The sequence below is a fragment of the Drosophila hydei genome, unplaced genomic scaffold (assembly GCF_003285905.1).
Source record: "Drosophila hydei strain 15085-1641.00,03,60 unplaced genomic scaffold, DhydRS2 tig00008119-arrow-pilon, whole genome shotgun sequence".
Taxonomy (NCBI): domain Eukaryota; kingdom Metazoa; phylum Arthropoda; class Insecta; order Diptera; family Drosophilidae; genus Drosophila; species Drosophila hydei.
This window is the reverse complement of record NW_022045830.1, coordinates 5509469-5530423: the sequence shown is the minus strand read 5'-3', so window position 1 is coordinate 5530423 and position 20955 is coordinate 5509469. Positions and strand designations below refer to the sequence as shown.

At 41.8% G+C, this 20955-nt stretch overlaps 2 protein-coding genes across 5 annotated transcripts; one reads left to right on the top strand and one right to left on the bottom strand.

The window, feature by feature from the left end:
- Positions 1–344: 344 nt before the first annotated feature.
- Positions 345–14727, top strand: LOC111595975 (oxysterol-binding protein-related protein 8). 3 transcript variants are annotated; one of them, XM_023309953.2, is made up of 10 exons: positions 345–470; positions 532–1395; positions 9476–9525; positions 10636–10782; positions 10853–11084; positions 11141–11371; positions 12131–12288; positions 12360–12538; positions 12599–13741; positions 13812–14727. In XM_023309953.2, the coding sequence occupies exons 2-10, from the start codon at positions 954–956 to the stop codon at positions 14044–14046; spliced, it is 2817 nt and encodes a 938-aa protein (XP_023165721.2). In that variant the 5' UTR covers positions 345–470; positions 532–953; the 3' UTR covers positions 14047–14727. The 3 variants fall into 3 exon arrangements, with proteins under 3 accessions (XP_023165721.2, XP_023165723.2, XP_023165724.2); XM_023309955.2 differs by having other exon boundaries at positions 529–1395; XM_023309956.2 differs by lacking the exons at positions 345–470; positions 532–1395 and adding an exon at positions 8426–8714.
- A 1100-nt stretch (positions 14728–15827) lies between these two features.
- Positions 15828–18567, bottom strand: LOC111595981 (gastrula zinc finger protein XlCGF26.1). 2 transcript variants are annotated; one of them, XM_023309966.2, is made up of 3 exons: positions 17491–18567; positions 16860–17333; positions 15828–16587 (listed from the first exon to the last, which is right to left on the bottom strand). In XM_023309966.2, the coding sequence occupies exons 1-3, from the start codon at positions 18152–18154 to the stop codon at positions 16055–16057; spliced, it is 1671 nt and encodes a 556-aa protein (XP_023165734.2). In that variant the 5' UTR covers positions 18155–18567; the 3' UTR covers positions 15828–16054. The 2 variants fall into 2 exon arrangements, with proteins under 2 accessions (XP_023165734.2, XP_023165735.2); XM_023309967.2 differs by lacking the exon at positions 15828–16587 and adding an exon at positions 16739–16772 and having other exon boundaries at positions 17491–18566.
- Between the last annotated feature and the right edge of the window lie 2388 nt (positions 18568–20955).

The window sequence follows — 20955 nt, the reverse complement described above, 5'->3', positions numbered from 1 at the left end:
TCAGCTGTTAGCAATGCAGGTTGGTAGGCGGTTAGCTTTCCAATCCTCCCCCAAAACAAAAAAGCTTGCTCAACTTGTTCGCATTTGCACTTCCAGCGTCTTTGCCGCGTCACAATAATAATCTTACAAACGAACAATGGTGGTTGTTAGTGTTGCGCTAGAGCTGACGTCGGCAAGGGAAACGGGCGGAGCATTGGATGAGCTCATACAAAAGCGTACAAACAAGTTTAGCTTTTTGGAAATAAGACACGAGCATATAAATACACACATATCTTTGTATGTTTGTATATGAACGCGAATGCGAATGCGAACGCGGTGTGCCGCAGTGTTGTGCCAGTCTCAGCTTCAGTTGTATGTGAAGCGTGAACGACGTCGGAGCGCCCACGCGGCAAATACAAATTTGTAAGAGATACGAAAAGTGTGTGTCAAGCTCGCATATGTGTTAGTGGTGTTTCTTGTTGAGCGACCGAGTGAGTAAGTGAGTGTATGTGACTAAGAATAATAATACTGACCGTTGTGCTGTTTTAGCAGTCAAGCTAATTGGTTCATGCTGGCTGTTACGTGGCTGCAGCGCTGCCTTTAATTAACTAACTAGCAGAGGAACTGGCACTCCAGCTTAAATCAAACGAACACACATACACGCACACATCATACATATGAAAACCAAAAAAAAAAAGAAGCAGCAGCATCATTTCAGTTTCAAATTGGTAATAATACAACACAGTTAAAAAACAGAAATTTGGAAAAAACAAAATTGTATGTGCTGTAAGGGGGAAACCTAAACAAAATCAATAATTGGCCGAGCCTGCGTGTGTTTGTCTGTGCGTGTGTAAGTCGTGTATGTGAGAGTGTGTCAACCTTGCACGCTGGCCAACTGAAGCAGAGGCCATGCTGATTAAGCAATAAGTGAAAGAAGCAGCACACTACAAATAAGAACAACTCCAGAAGTCAATATGCAGCAACAGCAACAACAGCAACAGCAACAGCAACAGCAACAACAACAACAGCAACCAGCTGTCGTTGCCAGCTCAAGCAGCGGCCATCAGACGCCTATCACCACAGGTGCCGGTGCTGCTGCTCTACCAAGTAGCAGCACACCAATTCGCATAGGTAGCGCAAAGCATGCGGGCGGTGGGGATACATTGGTGCCGCCAGTGACAAACACGGCCTCCCATTCGGTGCCCGGCACACCCCAACAGCAGACGCCGCAGTCGAGCAGTGTGCCCACAGCCACTGGCAGTCATCTGCAGCTGCAGACAGCCGGAATAATGTCCATGGCGGCCTCCAATCAATCCTTGGGCTTGAGCGGCGGAGTTGGCACCAGTGCGGGCGGCAGTAGCATCAGCGGCATTAACATAACGCCACCAAACAGCGCCGGCCTCAGGCAGTCGTCAGGTGAGTCGTCTGGTGATGAGTTGGTGATCAGGACACGTCCGTTCAGCCAGCTTAGCCTCAATTGATATTCAATGTCGTCTCGTGTCATTTTGCGTTGCTTTTCTATATTGGCCTCTATTGCAGGCTCACTTTTTGCGCTCTTGTTTCGTGTTTCGTTGTTGTTCTCCTTTTTCGTTTCAATCATTGACACACACACACACATACACACACTCATATATACTTATATATGCTTATGCTAATCTGTGTTTTGTTGCTGGCTCAATTTGCATACCCTGCACTTAATGTGTTTAAGGAAAGGTAGACTTATTGGTGACTTTGTAATATTATATGTATATAATGGCAACTTCATTCAAATTCGTTATATATATATATATATATATATATATATATATATATGACTATAGTTATATATATATATATACACATCTATACCTCCGCTCTCTGATGCTTTGTATATAATTGTAAAGCGGTGAACTGTATAGTGACAATGTTGCATACATTTATACAAAAATAAGGCAATAATGCGGCAGTTATGCAATACGTACAGCGTATATTTTAGTCAGTCAAGTTCGACTTTGGCACTTTTACATGTTCTGTTTTGATTTTGTTGTTTCTCGCATTTCAATGGCAGTTCCCGCTACGCGACTAACATCGACTATCGCATCACACTTTTAACTTTGTCTGGGGTTTCAAGCACTTCCGCTCCGTCACTTAACTGGTCGAACCTCAAGTGGGGGGAGATGTGGGAAGAGGAAAAGAGAGAAAGTGAGAGAGTCACAGAGAGAGGAGGTGAAGTGTTAATTGTTGATAGAGCTTAGTTTGTCTTGCTGCGACTCAGACCGCTCTGCACCGCAGCAACCGCAATTTGAATTGAAGACAAAAGGCAAACAAATCGGATTTTCCCCGTATCGCTTGCACTTGCACCTGTTCTTGTCATAATTCACGTTTTAACATCTATATATATATGTGGTACAGCACGCGCTCGCTAAATGGAATTGATGAATTTCATATATACTCGTATATGAAATATTCAATTTATGGCTGAAAATTGCCACGATAGAAGTTGTTGTTGAAATTCATATTATAATTTATATCTATGTACTTTACTGTAGCTATGTCTGTAAATGCTTGTGTGCGTGTCGTACAGGTCGTCATAGTTGCTTATTGATTACCTCAGGGCTTTTGTCATCTGTCTAAAGCCCAACTGCATCCGACCCAGTCAATTAATATTAGGCTTAATTGCCAATTTGCTAACGAGCTCAAGTTTCTATTGGTAACTGCAGGTGTAAATAGATTTTGGTGTCGCAGGTGCAATGCATTTGCCTTGTGTCTTAAATATTCATTGTGTGTCAAAATGATTTGCCTGAGGAAAATTCATTTTAATTATATATAATTTTAGTTTTAAGCCGTTTCCAGCTATTGATACAGAGATAAATGCATTTAAATTATATTTTAGATTGAATATTTTAGTCTCATTTCTTCAATTAGTACGCATACTTATACTTAGAGCTTGGCCTAGTGTATTAAAAATTCGTTAAGCTGTATTTTCTTGGCTCTTGCATTCGTTATGTGTTTTATTGTAAGTAATTGTCATAAAATTTTTAGTAGACATCTTTTATTGTGCTTTGATACTTATACATGCACAATGGCTATTGTTCAAGCATACACATACACACACATACACACAAACAATTAGCTGACACGCGCAAACTTTTAGGCACTTTTTAGTACCCTGCGGCTGGGGCACAGTGGGGCCAAAGGCGCCGAAAGGGCCAACTGCAGGCCATGAATGCTGAGAAATGCAGCAGTTGGCACAATTATATATATATGTAATGTAGTAGTATGATATTTGTGTGTACTGCCCGGCCCGCCACGCCCCACTTGCTCAGGGGGAAAACGCGCAAAAACAAAAGTCGATGCGTCGCTGCGTTTTGTGATGTGTCCATCCATTTTAGTTTCTTGCTTTTTATTTCGTTTTATATACAATTTTTTTATTTTATTTTATTTTTTTTGGTACGTCAGGGCCTAGTTCGGGCGGGTGTACGGTCAGGCCTGTGTATCATAAGGCATGCTGCATTCTATTTTTGTTTCGCTTCCAAGCTTCCGTGGCAAAGGTCAGAAGTGAGAGATGCACCATGAACTTTAGCTCTAGCCCTTATGCCACTTCTCCGCAGGGCCACATCCGGTCCACTTTGGCTTTGCCCGTTGATGAATTTCGCTTCTACATTTGCATAACGAACGAATTTGATCGTCATATCTAGCAGAGGGTTGAATAATTTATCTATTGAACGAATGTGCATCACTTATCCAAATCCATATGTGTGTGCGTGTGTGTGTGTGTGTGTACGGGTACCTCACTCGTTGAATATTTTATTGCCTGCTTTTGGGCAAATTGCCGTGTAATAAATTAGAGTCGTGCTAAACTCGATGCACATATGCATATTGATTGCCAGCTCCACCTGGCGCTCGCCGTTTGCATACCTAATGAATCGCCCATCCATCCCTCCAGTCAAATCGAGCCCTGCCGCCACCGCAAGAGCCGTGCTCCACTTACATATGCCATTGGCCAGCACTATAGTATATAATTGGATTATATGCATACACATAAACCGTTGGGGGTGTGTGTGTGTGTGTGGCACATACTGGGGCTTGTTGTGACATCATATGCAACAATCATCAACAAAACAGCAACAGCAGCAACAAAAGTTGGCATAACCAAAAGTGCATTCGCATGTTGATGTCATTCATCATTTGTGGCCAGCTCTTTTTAATGCCACTGGCCATTGGTCAGTGCCAAATTAATAGCCATCGACAGTTGACCATTAGTGACCACATGGCATGCCGGGTCGTTCATTTAGCACTTTGAACTTTAGATGGACGCTCCTTTGGCAATAACTTGGCCAATATCAGCCATCGTCATGGCTTGCGAGGCGTGGCAAGGGCTTTGAAATTGCGTAATTGGAACGCCCGTAAGCTCTTTATTTGAAATTAATCAATGCAATCTATCGACGCATCCTTTCGCCTGCCAGCCGTAGATTAAGGAGCGCTAGCGTCGACTTGTTTATTGAGGCCAGCGTGCTGTGCGCATTATCCGATGACAGCAAATTGATAGCGCTACTTAATTAATTCACAGCGATTAATCGGCAAGTCTAATATGACCTATCCCGCAGCTAGACAAAGGTCGAGATGCAATACGGAGATAGGGTTCCGCATGAATTGTTCTAAATTAACATGCATTCAGCCTGATTAAAGTGGATTTTACTATAATCCCATCGATAATTCAGTTACAGCCAATTAATGTTTGAGATAAATATAAGTAATGCGGGAAATACTATTTTATTAAATTACAGTTGTAAAATAATCATAAATGTATAGCATCGATAATAATCGATCGCTTACTTTATGAATCTATTAACATATTGCCTTGCCTCTATGCTGCCTCGTCATACATCATAATGACTTTTTTTATATTTAGTCAAAAATTTCATTTGCATATTAGTTCCCGTTTGTTCTTGTTTATGGTTTACTTATGATTAAGTTTTAAGCTGCGAATTATCAGTTCTTTATTTCGCTACGGTTTTCTGCTTTTGTCAATGTCAAGTTATACTTTCTAAAATCGTCTCAATGTCGTAAATGTGAATGTAAATGTGTATGTAGTAACACTATAGAATCATAGAACTACATTTCTGTATTGATATTATATGAATACTGAATAGTTATATTGCTCGCTTTCTCTATTTCTTCCTCTCTTTTAACATATTTCATTCTATGTATGGGGCTAACTGCTCACATTAACTGCAGTATTCGATTTTAAATTCAAGCGTCGACCCTCGCAAAAAGTGCTTTTAACCAAACTGCCCTCCACAGACAGTTTGAGCAACAGCCCAGCGCCATCATCGCCAGGTGAAGTTTTTTCCACAAATTTTGCACAGTTCACAGTTAAAAACGAATTATCACCGATCTTTCAACAAAATATTTCACAGATCATTGCATCGACTTACATCATATCTTATTTATCAATCAATTGTTCATTCCATGCTTACTTCTAGTTGAGATCACTTCATCAGTTACAAGTTTTATCCATCAAGTTTTTTGATCAATCATCATCTTTCCAATGATCCTTCCCGCATTCCTTTCTTTTCTACATCCCCTGAATATTTCACTTCAAATGAGCTCATTTCATTGATCATTTTACTTGAGTATTTTACTGAGGCCATACTAAGATCGTTTTACTGATCGTTCCATTGTGTATTATCAGTTTTTTATTTCTCATACTAAAGAGATAATTTCGCTGAGTTCATACTACGATCACTTGACCGATCGCTTCATTGTTTACTCAACTTTTCATTCTACATTTATATGATCATTTCATTGAGTTCATACTAAAATCGTTCTACTGATCATTCCACCAAGATTTCCGTTGTGTATTCAACTTCTCAACTATATAGAGATCATCGATGAGTTCATACACTTTACCGATCGCTCCATTTATTATTCTACTTCTCATTCTACATTCAAATGATCATTTCATTGAGTTCATACTAAGATCATTCTAGTGATCATTCCACCATTGATTATTCGACTTCTCCTACTACATACATATTTAATCACTGATTATTCCAGCGATCATTTTATTGATCATTAAATGAATATTCACGAATTCCACGGGCCATCTGTGGCACATATTTTGCACACTCATTTAGCTTTTGCTTTTGCTTTCGCTAATCGTGATCAGCGGCATACAGATCGTTAGCCCTCTATGCAGTCGGCTAACGAGCGCATTTGTATGCATTTCAAGCACTCACTTAGCCATGACCGTCGCGTCAAGCGTTGCCATATTTGTGACGCATTTGGCTGCCATTTGTATGATTTTGCTTTCGTTCCCATCTATTGTGTGCCGCACTGCTCGGTGCATTATCAAAAGCTTTTCAGTTATTGTCAGACTAGTATTGTATATGTATATATATCTTTTTGTTGTTGTAATATTATGACTTCAAGTTGAATGCAATCAGTCTCGCTCCGTCCCGTCGCAGTTCCTGTACTGACGCTGTGCTGGATAAACGATTGCCCACGCCTGGCTGTGGCAACGCCTCTGCTGCCTGTCAATCTGTCATATCATATCTTATCGTTGTATTTATAGTTATATTTAGTTGCAAAAGAACTTAAAAGTGTTCGCACTCTCGATAAGCCCTAATTAATGAACGGAAACATGGCATTGGCGTTTTATTGAAAAGCCCGCTCGAACAACATTGATTGCAAAACTTAACGATAACATTTTTCGGCCTGATAAGAGAGTTTTGCTCTCATTCCCTCCTTTTTGTTATACTCTCGCCTGAACAGCCTGAATCATCGAGCTGCCAATGACACTCCAATATGACTAATGAGTTTTGCGAATATTCGGCTCACTCACTAATTGGTTTTATCTACAAGTAAAATAGAATGGAACTAACGTCAAGTCTCCAGTCCGGAGTTCCGATTTCCAAGCACATCTGGCAGCCGACCTGATGAATTTGTTTATTGTTTTATTTACCATGTGAATTATAGCAAACATATGAAATGAATTATGACATAATTTAACACATTTGCTCGCCGCTTGAATCAACAAAGTTAAGCTATTTTAGAGATGGCAAATAATTAAACATTTTTGCTTAAGGTAACTTTATAGCATCGATAAGAATTAAAAATCCTACATTCTATTATAATTATTGTTTTTATAGCTGTTTATCTAAACATACACAAGTGAATTTAAAAATATGGCTTAGCTGGAAATTCTGTTTGTTAGTTTCTAGGGCAACTGTAACATAAAACGAATTTTGGTTCATGGAAAAAAGTTTTATATGATTTTTGGCTATAGCGAAAAAAGTATATGATTTCCGGGTGCCACATAATTGTGAATAAAAATTATGTTTTTCGGTAACTGCAAAAACAATGGCAGCTCTGGCTCAGCGCAAAAAAGGTGTATTCATTTTCTAGGTTCAGAGTGTGTAAAAATAAGCTTAATAAGTCAGAGTTGTACATATTAATTAAAAAATATTTATATATAATAAAAATATCATATTTTTATATATAGTTATCGTAAATAATTAAATTAAAATTAGCATATTTTTTTATTATGTAAATTTCATTATCTATGAAACATTTTTATGGCATTCGCTTTTCATTTCCCTTTCCTAATTAGCGAACGACTTCTGTTTGTACGTTGAGAAAGATCATGGAACTGAACAGATGTAGTTTAAAGTCTGTGTGTACCTAAGTACTGAACTGTTTGATCTGAAGACTATAAATATTGTAAGCCTTAGTTAATACGCTGTGTGGGATCGCGTCTTTGAGCTCATTGTAAACACTTGTGTGTAGCTCACACACACACACACATACACAGCATGTACTTATGCACAAAGGAACTTAGTAGTTAATAACCTCATCGATAACGCCCCAAATGTTTGACACATGGAGAGTGACAATGAACGAAAGAGATAGAGGGAAAGAGAGAGAGAGAGAGAGACAGAGACAGAGCGAACGGCAGCAAGTAGGGCTAGGTTAGATGGCAGCGACGCGTCGGCGCTGACGCTGGCGCTGATGCCGACTGCGCACTGATATCATATCTGCGAGCTGTCTAAATTAACACACGAGTACTTAATATCGGGCGTTCGAGAGACGCGCCTCTCTAGAGCTTTTCTAAATATTCGAAACGTTTGCCCAAAAATATGTTTTGAATTTTGTTTTTGTTGTTTTGATTTTATTTTTTTGGCGAGCATGCAAACGTTAGCCACAACAGCAGCAGCAGCAACAGCAATAGCAACCACTACATAGCTAATCGCTCATTATTATATGGCGGCATATTGGGCTATGGCTGCGGGTCTGGCGGCAGCGACGCCAGCGTCAGCGGCCGTGTCAGTCGCGTCATCGCCGCTGGGCCAGCGGCAGCTGCTCGTCGCTGCTCTTTGGGCATATTCAGTTGTCGTTGCGGCTCCGGCTCCGTAGTTAGCTGCGTTTTGTTTTCGTTCGCTGCGCATGCCGATATATATCTCTCAATCGGACAGGCAGCCAGTCGGCGAGTCTGACTGGGCATCCCAACACGCATTCGCGCGCCATCTCACTACAGTTTCACAATTCGTTGACGGTTACGGTTGCGGATACGTGTTATTTCTGATTGCCAGCGTCGCGTCGCATCGCGTATACGTCATGTAGTACACGCGTACGTTCAGCAAATGCAAAGGCGCCAATTAACGCAGCTCGCCGCTCGCAGCTTCTTCTACGCACATTCTTCTGCTGGCTGACCAGCGTGGAGCAGCGCGAATACCAAATGAATCTACTACAAAGCAAGTGCCAGCTGCCACGCCTCCGCACGCCCTCCACATAGTGTGCCCAATTATGAATTGAAATTTATTTGATTTTTCTATTACGTGCGCCATAGCAGATGCGACATTAACTACAGAATACAAAAAATAGTCTCTGTACTTTGAATTGAATAAGCAAACAGAAGAAGAAGAAAATTAAAATAATAATAGTACAAAATAATAATAATTTAATGATAGCGTGCGCAATTATGATTAAAGTGCAAGTGCGAGCCGCTTGACCAGACAAGCTGACAGATCTAAAAAGAAGAAAGAGAGAAACAGCCACTGAGCGTGCGAGTGAGAGTGAGGGAGGCTGAGCATCGCAGCGAACATTCTCAACAGCTCATTTGCATATGTACTATGTGTGTGTGTGTGTGTCTGTTTGTGTCTTGCGAAATAAATTAAAACATATTCGAAAAATAAATAAAACAGAGCGCGCCACGTTTGCTGCTGCCGCGCGGCCTACCTTGAGCCAATGTTGATTTGTTTTTATGTACTTTATACATCGGGTGGTGTTCTACACACACACACACACACACAGACACACTTGAACATATACATATGTATGTATGTATGTGTAGCACAACATTAGCATACACAATACACAAATAGGCTGTGAAAACATCTTTCCAAATTGCTTTTAGATCTTAGCCGCTGCTAACCCCATTCAATTCGGGCCATAAATAATTAGAGAATCAGCCAGCACAGCGTTTATAAATGTTCAATTCACTTTCTTATTGCAGGAATCGCCAATTGGGCCGCAGATACTCGCGATGGCAATGCGGCAGATAAGGTGAGTCTTTCCCCCAAACAAACATTTTTCAATATACGAACAAAAGAATAAGAAAAGTTTAAGACAAATCAGAAATGCCAAAAGTGGGTCATGATTTCTGCCCTAAATGTAATTGTCTGTGGCTAACTAACCGATAAGGGCTACGTGATAAGAGCTGACTAATGCAGCTATAATCGATGTGTGGTGTCTGCTGAGGCCAGAAGCACAGATTGCATATCAATGGACATAGACCACGTGAAAAGTTGATAAGCCGTAATATACTATTTATACGGCTTCCAATTATACAGTGGCCGGAGCGAGGCTCAGTCAACTTTTTGGTATATATAATACATATGTTTTATATACAATTACATACATTTATATTTGAGAATATTCATAACTGAACAACATAAAAAGTAAATGGCAAAAAATTTATAATACTCGATAAAGTTGACTATATTTTTTTCATGATATATTGCGTGAAATCCAATCACATTATTCCGGTTTCAATTTGCGGTTTCCACTGGAAATCTTGCTGTAATCTATGGGCAATCTGCCAGTGGCTGCGTGCGAGAGAGGGAATTGCTTTATGTTTATAGCGTTTCGTTGTTTAGTTGGTTTATTTGGCATTCGAATGAATTTTAATATTTACAAAATATCTCACCCAAATTCTCCCATATTTTAATAGCTTACTGCGGTAGATGTGAACTAAATTGGTTTCGTTTTCAAAAGTTAGTGTCCAGGGTATCTTCTAGTGAAGACATACAGATAGCTGCTGATAGTTTAATTTTTGGTTTTTTTTATATCTTTTTGTTTCGGTTTATTTATTTGTGTGAAAATTTTGTTTAAAGCGCTAATTAGATTAACGTCTGGTATATGAATTAGTTTTCAAATCCGAGTGTAGCAATGTGTTAGAGGAAGTTGGTCGTTTGGCGTATGCACAGACATCCTCGAGACAAAGCAAGTGACTGCGAATGTTTTGGAAATATTTGAATGTTTTCCGGAACTGTAGACAGGTGCAGACACATGCAGCGAAAACTCTGCTGCTCATATAATGACACCCTAACTAACTGACTAACTAACTAACTAACTAACTACCCATCCAACTAATCGTCTCTCGCCTCTCGACAGTCTGCTGCAGATGCGGCCAAACTCAACCGCAAGGAGTCGTATAAGGCACAGCGCAAGAACTATCGACGTGAGAAGAAGCGCGTGGCTAGTGAGTTGATGAATTCCCTGCAGGATCCGGCGGTCATAGTGCTGGCTGATTGGCTAAAGGTGAGTGCTAATTACTTAAGCAGACGCCCAGTCAGGCTCTTGACACAAAGTGTCGTCGATTCTTTTGCAGGTGCGCGGCACACTTAAGTCCTGGACGAAGTTGTGGTGTGTGCTGAAGCCCGGCCTGTTGCTCATCTACAAGAGCCAAAAGACAAAGAGCAGCCACTGGGTGGGCACAGTGATGCTCAGTTCATGCCAGGTGATTGAGCGGCCCAGCAAAAAGGATGGCTTCTGTTTCAAGCTCTTTCATCCGTTGGAGCAACCCATTTGGGCGCCACGCGGACCAGACAAGGAGACCATAGGTAATTGATTGTGTAGCTCGTCTGTGGCATTGCCTCACCTGGTGATTCTCTTGCAGGCGCTGTGGTCCAACCGCTGCCCACAGCGTACTTGATCTTTCGAGCTCCCAGCCAGGCGGCTGGCAAGTGCTGGATGGATGCACTGGAGCTATCGCTGCGATGCTCGGCTCTATTGTTGCGGTCCAATAGCAGCACCACGCCGTCCAACAACTACACCGAAGAGCCGTTGCCCGCCTCGGACGAGGCTCAGTGGTCGGAAGCCGACTATGAGAAGCATTTCAACGATCATGGTAAGTGGATGCAGCAGTGGCTAGCGCCGCCGGCTGAGCAGGAGAACTCGCGCTCACATAACAGCCCATCGCCACGCGCTCAGACACCGCAGCTACTGCAGCAGCTGTACAGCAGCGCTGTTAGCAACTGGGAGCGCACCAAGCGCCTGCCACGTTTTGGCCAACGCTCGAACCAGCTGCGACGCGCCAGCGATGCCTCTAACGCCTCTGAATTAAATCCTGGCCGACGCATCGGCAGGCATCTGTCTCCCATCGGCAAATCGCTGTCGATAGGCGCCGCACTCTGCGGGAGCAGCTCCAGTGATGACGAAGAGGACTTCGCTAGCGGCAGTGTCTGCCCAAGGGCAGCCGGCTCTAGGCCAGTCAGTGCCCCACCCGATTGCCTGCTGGTACCGCGATTTCAAATCAACGTGCAGGGTGAAGGCCCCCAACCAAATTCCCATTTATATATATATAAATATATATATAGTAGTTGTTGTCACTGTTGTTGCTAGCAAATTCGAACAGTTGGTTTTTGTGATGCTTCCGACACGAAGTAGTCTGGGCGTTTTTTGTTCAAAATTTATGTAACTGCAATGTGAAGCTTGTCGTTAGTTTCGAATAACTATCTTAGCCACTCATCTACCCATCAAATAGCCGATTTATTCACACTAGTTAATGGAATAGGCCATTATTGGGGCATTGCCATTGCTGCTGTTCCAGCTAGAGAAACTTCAACGAAGAACACAAGGTTGAGCCTTTTATCTCAACTCATTACAGATCTGGACGCTGACAGTCAAAATGAGGCGCCCAATGCGGCAATGTCCGGTCTGGAGACCGATTCAGAGTCAGAGCCGGCACATGAAGATGATGCCGGTGAACAACTCCCATGCCAGGAAACTAGCTATGTGCCATTTCAAGAAGAAGAGTTTGGCGAGGTAAGTGGACGCCATTTCGCAACTGATGAATTCGTTTCCGTTAATTTTGGATTCGTTTTTTTGTTTTGTAGCAAGGCGAGCAAGTGGAGGAGTTGGCCGAGGAGAACAAGAGTCTCATCTGGTGTATCGTAAAGCAGGTGCGACCCGGCATGGATCTAAGCAAGGTAGTACTACCTACCTTTATTCTTGAGCCGCGCTCTTTTCTGGACAAGTTGTCAGACTCTTACTATCATGCGGACTTGCTCTCTAGGTATGTGCTCTTCCTAAGTCTACTTTTCGGTTCTCACAATTGGCAATTGCTCTTTCACAGGGCTGTCCATGAAGATGACGCGTACACACGCATGAAGTTCGTTGTGCAATGGTACCTGTCCGGTTTCTACAAGAAACCCAAAGGCCTTAAGAAACCATACAATCCCATATTGGGCGAAACGTTTCGTTGCTATTGGCAACACTCAAACGGCAGTCGCACCTTCTACATAGCCGAGCAGGTCTCGCACCATCCGCCGGTTTCGGCGTTTTATGTAACGAATCGCGAGGATGGCTTCAGTATCTCCTGCTCCATCTTGGCGAAATCGAAGTTCTATGGCAATAGCACGTCGGCCGTACTAGAGGGTATGGCCACGATGACGCTACTGCCACGTGGCGAAATTTATACGGCAACCACGCCTTATGCCCACTGCAAGGGCATACTCATGGGTACATTGTCCATGGAACTCGGTGGCAAGATAAACATCGAGTGCGAGAACACCGGTTACAAGACGGAGCTCGAATTCAAGCTGAAACCATTCCTTGGCGGCTCCGACGCCACAAATATGGTCGTTGGCAAAATTAAATTGGGTAAAGAAACTTTAGCCACTATTAGCGGTCACTGGGATAAGGAGTTACGACTGAAGGATCTAAAAACGGGTGAGGAAAGTGTGTTATTGAAGGTTGATTCAGAGATGCGGTCGAAGCGGCTGACACGTTACCTGGTGCCAATGGAGAAGCAATTACCAACGGAATCGGCACGACTCTGGAGTCTTGTGTCCGATGCGATAGCACGAGAAGATCAAGTGGCTGCCACCGACGAGAAAACCGTGCTGGAGGAGAACCAACGGGCTGCAGCCAAATCACGTATCGATAACGACAAACCGCATGTTCCGACCCTCTTCGAACTTAACGGAGACGGTGATTGGATATACAAGTATGCGGATTTGCGACCATGGGACGTGCGCAACGACGTGCGCCAATACGAGTGTAATTATAAGGTGCTTACCGAGACGCGAAATAATGTATTGCGTGTTGGAAAAGACGTTGGAAGTCAGTCAGGTAGAGGATTGAGCGCCCTCAGCTCAAAGGCCTCAAAAACTAGAAACAAGTCCCTCGTGTTGGCCCCTCGCGACACCTATTCAGACTCAAGTCAATCGCCGCAGGGTGGCGTTAAGCGTGGTTCAAACAGCGCCGCCATGAGACAGTGAGTGTCCGATCTCTGCGAACAAGCATTGCATTTTAAATATTGATATTTTTCTTCATATATATTTCAGACTCGCCTTGGCCGTCGAGCAGATGACCCTAACGCTGGCAAACCATTCGAAGCAGCTGAACGACATCACAAACCGGCTGGAACGCATCCAGTATGCGCCGCACTTGAGGAATGGCAGCATCAGTTCACAGGAGCCTTTTGGCGGCGGCGTTTCCCTATCGACGGTGGTCAAGTCTCTATTCTATGCTTTAATTGGGCTAACGGTTAGCGTGATTCTTCGCTGGTTATTTAAATAGTTATTTTGGTTTATCTTCCTACATCTAAGTACAACTTTTGAGCTATGGTATACAAATATAGTCTATTTATACACGCCCCATATTATTCTAAAGCTAAAACCATGCCTCGTCTATTGTATATTCTGTCCCACTCAAAAAATGCCTTGGCACCCAGCCAAAGAAACCGATTCGCTGTTCAAATCAGCGTCGTGTAGAGTCAATCAAGAATTATGAATTAAGCTAATTGGTATGTTAGTCCCAATAAATGTCTACAATATAATAATAGCTAATATGGCCCCCAAATGTTGAGAGGCCCCATCAGTACGTTTAGGCTTATTCGTTTTATAAAGGATACGTATATCTATCTACAATAAAAACCAGCACCAAAATTTCGTAACGATTCCAATTCACTGACACTAATCTAATGTATTCGATTCCTGTTGTTTCAAAACACAAATTCATAAATATAACTATTACTCATAATATATATATACATATATATGTATATATGTGGGATCTTATGACAGAGCTACTCGAGAGGCTTTCTCAAGAACAAGAACAACGTGCAACACTCATAAACATTAAGAAAGTTTAATGCTAAAGTGCTTATTATAAATTTAGTGTACTATATACACGAAATACACTTTTTTTTTTCATAAAACCAACCAAAATTGTACGACCTGAAAACATATTTGACTTGAAATAAACATTTAACACATTCGTTTCCTTTCATTTGGACAAACTGTTTCCAATGAACTGTCTTCACTTGGGGTGAGTGAATGAAATCATGATTTAGGGGATATTAATTCAGTCGTCGAATGAAAGGGCATACAGAAATTTAATTGAGGCCAATTAAGGGATGTTCCATGAAGTTATTTGAGTAACTGAGTTCGAGAGTTCGATTAGCTGAGGCTTGACACAGTATGAGTCTAAATTTTGTTTTGCATTTATTCGTTTTATTGTTGTTGCTTTTTGCTTACAATTACAAATAGTTTATATATATTTATATATATACTATATATTTTCTACAACATTTACGGTCATTCTCATTTTCAATTTAGCTGTTTTACAATTTTATTTCACTTAATTTAGGACCTCTTGTCTCTCCGTTTACTACGTTTTGTTCTATAAGCAATCCGGTTTTTAGGGGGATTTATTAACGCGATTGCGACTATACGATATTTGGATGTTTTTCATCGTTCTGCTTTAGTCATGTGAGTAAAAGATGCTGCTAAATATGCGCTAAGAGTACACTTATTTGAATAGTTTTTTGTTTTCTTTTCTTTTTTGATTACGCCTTACGTTTAGCGGGATGGCGCATGGGAGGGGTATTACACAGTATAGTAGCAATAACTAGATTTTTTCATTATATATATTAGGTTCGGCTTAACACTTAACACGACGAGAAGCTAAGAATCAATGTTTCTCCTTCGGCACTGAAACTGAAAGGTTGTATGGAGGTCGGGAGAGAGGGGGGTAGGTGACAACAGTTAAGAAGCTAATAAGTAGGATTAGATTAGAGTTTAGTTTTGTTTAGGCTTAAACACCCTGTATTATGCGTGTGTGTGTATGCATGTGTTATTGGTTACTGTGTGCATGTGTATATACGCACACAGTTGTATATATATTCATGTACAAATATGTATGTACGAGAGTACGTCTAGACTTAACTTACAGTTGGACATGCATGTGGATCAGCTCTATTATAGTTTACATACAATTGCGCTCTGCACAGCAGGTAAATAACACTTTTCGAGTATATATTCAAATATATATATATAAATACATATATATATATATATGTATATATGTTTATGTATGTATTATGCATGTTTGTATGTATTTTATGTATATATTTTATGCATGTATCCGATCGGTTTCTGTATCTAGTATAACTGTATGTGCTTATGTATATTGCACGATTCCTCAATGGCTGCTTGGCTGACTGGCTGACAGACATGCGGGCGGGCGGGCGTTCGGTCGGTCGAGCGAGCTGGCTCGGGCTTGGGGACTCTGGCTGGGTGCTAACCTAGCACGTGTGGACCCGCAAATGGTTTTGTAGTGTGCTCTTTTGCCGGAACTGCTTGGGACAGTAGGAACAGTTGTAGGGCTTCTCTCCGGTGTGGATCTTCATGTGGTTATTGAGCGTGGCCACTTGCCGGAAACTAACCTCACAGATCTTGCACTTGTACGGCTTCTCGCCCGTGTGCGTTTTGATGTGGTTGACCAGAGTGCTCTGCTGCGAAAAGAACCGCCGGCAGACGCTGCAGCCAAACGGCCGATCCGGATTGTCACCCTTCAGCATATTTATATTGCCCACATTTAATCGAACACCCTGCGCATTTTGGTAGTGTTCGACTTTGGTGTTGACCGCCGCCGCCGCTGCTACATTGCTGGCCACCACAGAGCTCACTGTTGTGCTGCCATCGAGGAAGTGTAGCAGCGGATGGTGGTCCAGTTGAAGGATGTTGGGCGTTGTGCTGTGCAGGTTGTTGGGTAGCAAGCCGCTCGTTAGCTGCTGCGTGCCGGGAACAAGGGGCGCTGGCATGGTTGAGTGATCCACTAGTAGTCCGAACATATGTATTGATCGTTGCATAGATGGGGTTGGTTGATTGATAGATAGTTGGATTAACCGTACAGTTCAGTTGGTTGTTGATCGTTGTAGTAGTAGTTGTTGTTGTTGGGGTGTTGATTGGTTGTTGATTGGTTGTTGATTGGTTTGCATGCGTACAAAATTTAAATAAAAGCTTCGTTAGGGAAGTGCGTTAATGATCAATGCACACAGTGATAACAGAAAGCGGCTCAGTTGTAGGGCGAACACACAAGCGGCTCACCTGTGGCTGTGACTGTGGCTGGCTGGCTGGTTAGATGTGTGTGCGTCTTCATGTGGTTGGTGAGCGTGCTCTGCTGCCGGAACTGCATGTGGCAATAGGAACACGTGTATGGCTTATCGCCGGTGTGTATCTTTTTGTGATTGGCCAATGTCGCTAGCTGGCTGAAGGACTTGTCGCAAGTTTCACACTTGTACGGCTTAGGATCGATGTGCGTCCGCTCGTGATTGTGCAGCGTGCTCAGCTGCGGAAAACGTCGCTTGCACACACTGCACTGATACGGTTTCACCAGCTCCTCCGCCTGTGGCGAACTGTAGGTGCCCGAATATAGAGTCTTTGAGATTTGTACACGCTGCTGTTGATGCTGCTGCTGGTAGGCGTTGTGCATCTGATTCGACTGCGATTTACGGCTGTGCTTGCCGGAAGAGGACGGCGGCTGATAGTTGAGTAGCGACGTCGGCGTGCTTGACTCAGCCGCTGCAATTGCATGAGTATGTGTGTGTGTGTTTGGATTAAAGTCAAGAAGTGAAGTTTAGGATACTGGAAGCTATATTTTTAATATATATATTTATACACATATATATATATACATATATATACTCAGATCAAATTGATTCGTTCGTCCCGCACTTACCCTTATGCGTCTTGATGTGATTTATGAGCGTGCTCTGTTGGCGAAAGTCCTTGGCGCAAATATTGCATGTAAACGGTTTCTCGCCGGTGTGGATCTTCACATGGTTCGTCAGCGTCGATATTTGGCGGAAGGCCTTGTCGCAGTGCTTACACTTGTAGGGACGTTCGTCTGTGTGTATTTTCATATGATTGCGTAACGTGGTCAGCTGCCGGAACTTGTTTTTGCACACGTGGCACTGTTTCTTCTTGCGCGGATCGTCCACCACAGACTCATCCTCACTAATGACGCTCTGCACCTCCTGTTTCATGGGCGATATGGGCGTATGATTGCCACCGCTGTTCGTTGTGGTCGTCGAGATGTCAAGCAGGTGGACAAGCGGGTGCTGTGGGTGAAGCATGGCTTGATGGGTGGGATGCTGTATGGCCTGCACGGCAGTCAATTGATGCAGGGCAAACGGACTCTGCTGCAGGCTCGCAATAGTCGTTGGCTGCTGTAAGCTATTGGGACCAATGCCCCCGCCACCGGAACTGCCGCCACCACCACTGCCGCCTCCGCCACCACCTCCGCCGCCGCCGCCTACGCTATGCGTGGCAAGCTGTGCAGGCGCATAGTGCTGATAGTTAGCCATAGCAGCTGTCGCGGCCGTCGCATGGTTCAAATGCATTTTACTTGCTTTCGTTAATTAGGTTGCGCCCTTTGAGGTATTCGAGAAAATCGTCAGCGCGAGCGTCAGCTTTGTTTTATTATTGTCTGCTCATGAAGGTAATGTTATACAATTAAATCGAAAAGTCGCAGCCATTTGCACAAGCACCCCGTCGGTTTGTTATTTTAGATGTCTGCTCGTTTCGGTCGCGGCTGCTGCTTTGCCAAGGGCCACACGTTGCGTTCCACGTATGCGCTGTGGCGCTCAATATGGTGTACACTTTGCGCGGCACAACATTCCACACACTTTGCAACGTTTTTGCAATTGCTTGTGGCGCTTTTTGTGTGATTTGTGCAAATTTTCTCAGGCCACGCTCTTTTTTATCCTTATCAAAACAAAAATGACTGGCGTGGTTTTCCAGGGCTACAGAACGTGCAGAGTTGCATCGGGGATGTTTGGTGTTCATTCGATAACTTTTTCATTCAATATCGAACATGAAGTTCGTCTACCAATGAGGGCTGCACATGGAAATTAATGTTAAACAACAACACGCTATCGATAATAAATATCACATGTATAACTCTCACGTTAATCAAATTTCAAATAAATTGATTATATTGCATGTTCAATCTAACAATGATTAATCAATTTTAAATAGATAAAATCATATCACATATATGATCTGAAAAGTTTAAATACAAAATTGATTTTATCAAATCTAAAAGCTAGTTAATAATTACTAGTTTTGTTGAATAATTACAGTTTAATAATTACAACTATCTTTATGACACTAAATAATTAAAGTGATTTTTACAAAATATCGTAGTCGCTTTGTATTATGTATATTATATGAAGTACAATGCCCACAACTACTAGAAAGAATAACTGAAGGTCGATCTTCAGAGCTTCAAAGACTGTGATGCCCTTGTTTTGCCATGTTAGGTGCAGAGCCAGCCAGGTATTCTACGAGAGAGAGAGAAAGATATCGTTAGCATTATAACATAAAGTGTAAATAGAGTGCATACACTTCTTTCTATTAGATCCGAATCAATATTAGAGTACCGCAAAATTATAAATGTCTCATCATGCAATCTACTAGCCATGTTAGCCACGCTGGTCAGAATGTAGAATTCGAATAAGCTAAAGAGACATAGAAACATTAAGAGCCATTCACTGATCTGGCTATTTACATCGAAAGGGTTTCCCAACATCATGCGACAAAAAGAGTATCCACTTATACAGGTATTAAAAATCAGTTGAAGCAAATAGAAAGACAATGGATACTTGAAAATTTCACGAGTATCGTTCATCATACGGATAACTTTATAGTACATTCGGTGTGCTTCTAATACTTTCTGCACTTTCCTTGAGATTGGTATTGGATCAATGTATAGGTGCTCTAAGTAAGACTGTACTTTCACGAAATTATTGCAGATCTGCCAGATGATATTAAAAAGCAAAAAATAAGATCCACGCAGTATGCATATTGCTCCTTTCATGCTAAAGGCAAATATAAATTCCTGATATGCTGTGAATATCCATACGAATAATAGAGTTGTTTGTATCACCAGTAAACATATTTTTATCCAGAACAGCTTTAAGAGATACAGTTTCTCCGATTGATTTTCACAGCAATTGGATTCAGCTATGAATTCGTCTATCCTTAGCAGATTCCGAATCATTTCGAATATCCTTTGCTGCCTCATTTGTACACACAAAATACAGCTCACGAGTGTTATCCACATAATACCGGGTCTACCCACTATTAAGACAGCCATCAGCTTCGATTGCGTAGTAAACAGCTGAAAGTCTTGCCAAGAACATAACAACCTTGTGCAGAAGTAGAAAAAAATACATAAACAAGTTAATCTACAATGAATACGCAAGACACACGACTTTATAACCCTGCCCTGCCGAATATCAAAGTAGAATTCAGAGATACCACAAAACGCTAAGAAATATGTTATCCATGCGTATACGATATGCCTGCCCGAGCTCATTTTTCCGACTACTTGAAAGGCTTTCGGCAAATGCAGCTAAATGCATTTAATCACTTAGAAAATCAAGTTCAAATTGTGTTATAAATAGGGAATAACTGGTCGTTTGCTTTGACTGGTATCTGAAATCTTTTACTTTTGCAAACGACTCTGATATAATCGAATTTTTTATTGTATCCCAACGTAATACGCTCTCTCATTCCATAGGATACATGAGCAAATAATCGGATATAATATTTAATTTTTTTGTATACCTCGAAGCAATTGAAAATGGAAAATCAGTGTGGAGTGCTTTTGTGAAAACATATGGAATAGACAGAATGAGGTGTGAGCGACCTATGAAGGAAATATATATTCCGGATCAGCACGACGAGCTGAATCCATCTAGCCATATATGTTTAGCTGCCTGTCAGTTCGTATGATGAATACATATGATTGGAATATTAGTTTTGCGCAGGGAATGGATATCTCCTAGTCAGGCATTCCCGACTAGAGCTTTTTCAACTGTTTAATGGAAATGAAAAGTAAATAGCAAACGACGTATCGGATAATCAAACTTACTTTTGCCGTAGTAATGCCTGATTTGGCTGAGATCTCCGCTCTTCTATATAAAGCAACGTTATGAACTTTCAGTTTTGATTCTCTTATATACATATTCAAGTTAAAAATGCACAATTTAAAATTTTCATTTATTAAACATTTCACATAGTATAATTTGTAGGACTAAATATTGAAGCAATAATAGACTTAATAAAAGTGAGTTTTCAAAGTGAGTTTATATTTGCAAATAACTGTAGTCGCTCTGTATTATGTATATTATATGAA

Excerpts from the sequence above, each read along its gene's own strand:
- LOC111595975 (XM_023309953.2), top strand. The coding sequence starts at position 954 with ATGCAGCAACAGCAACAACAGCAACAGCAACAGCAACAGCAACAACAA. Across the intron at positions 1,396-9,475 it reads CGGCCTCAGGCAGTCGTCAG|GAATCGCCAATTGGGCCGCA; the intron begins GTGAGTCGTCTG and ends TTCTTATTGCAG. Across the intron at positions 12,539-12,598 it reads CATGCGGACTTGCTCTCTAG|GGCTGTCCATGAAGATGACG; the intron begins GTATGTGCTCTT and ends GCTCTTTCACAG.
- LOC111595981 (XM_023309966.2), bottom strand. The coding sequence starts at position 18,154 with ATGCATTTGAACCATGCGACGGCCGCGACAGCTGCTATGGCTAACTAT. Across the intron at positions 17,334-17,490 it reads TCACATCAAGACGCATAAGG|CGGCTGAGTCAAGCACGCCG; the intron begins GTAAGTGCGGGA and ends ATGCAATTGCAG. Across the intron at positions 16,588-16,859 it reads AGCCACAGTCACAGCCACAG|TGGATCACTCAACCATGCCA; the intron begins GTGAGCCGCTTG and ends TCGGACTACTAG.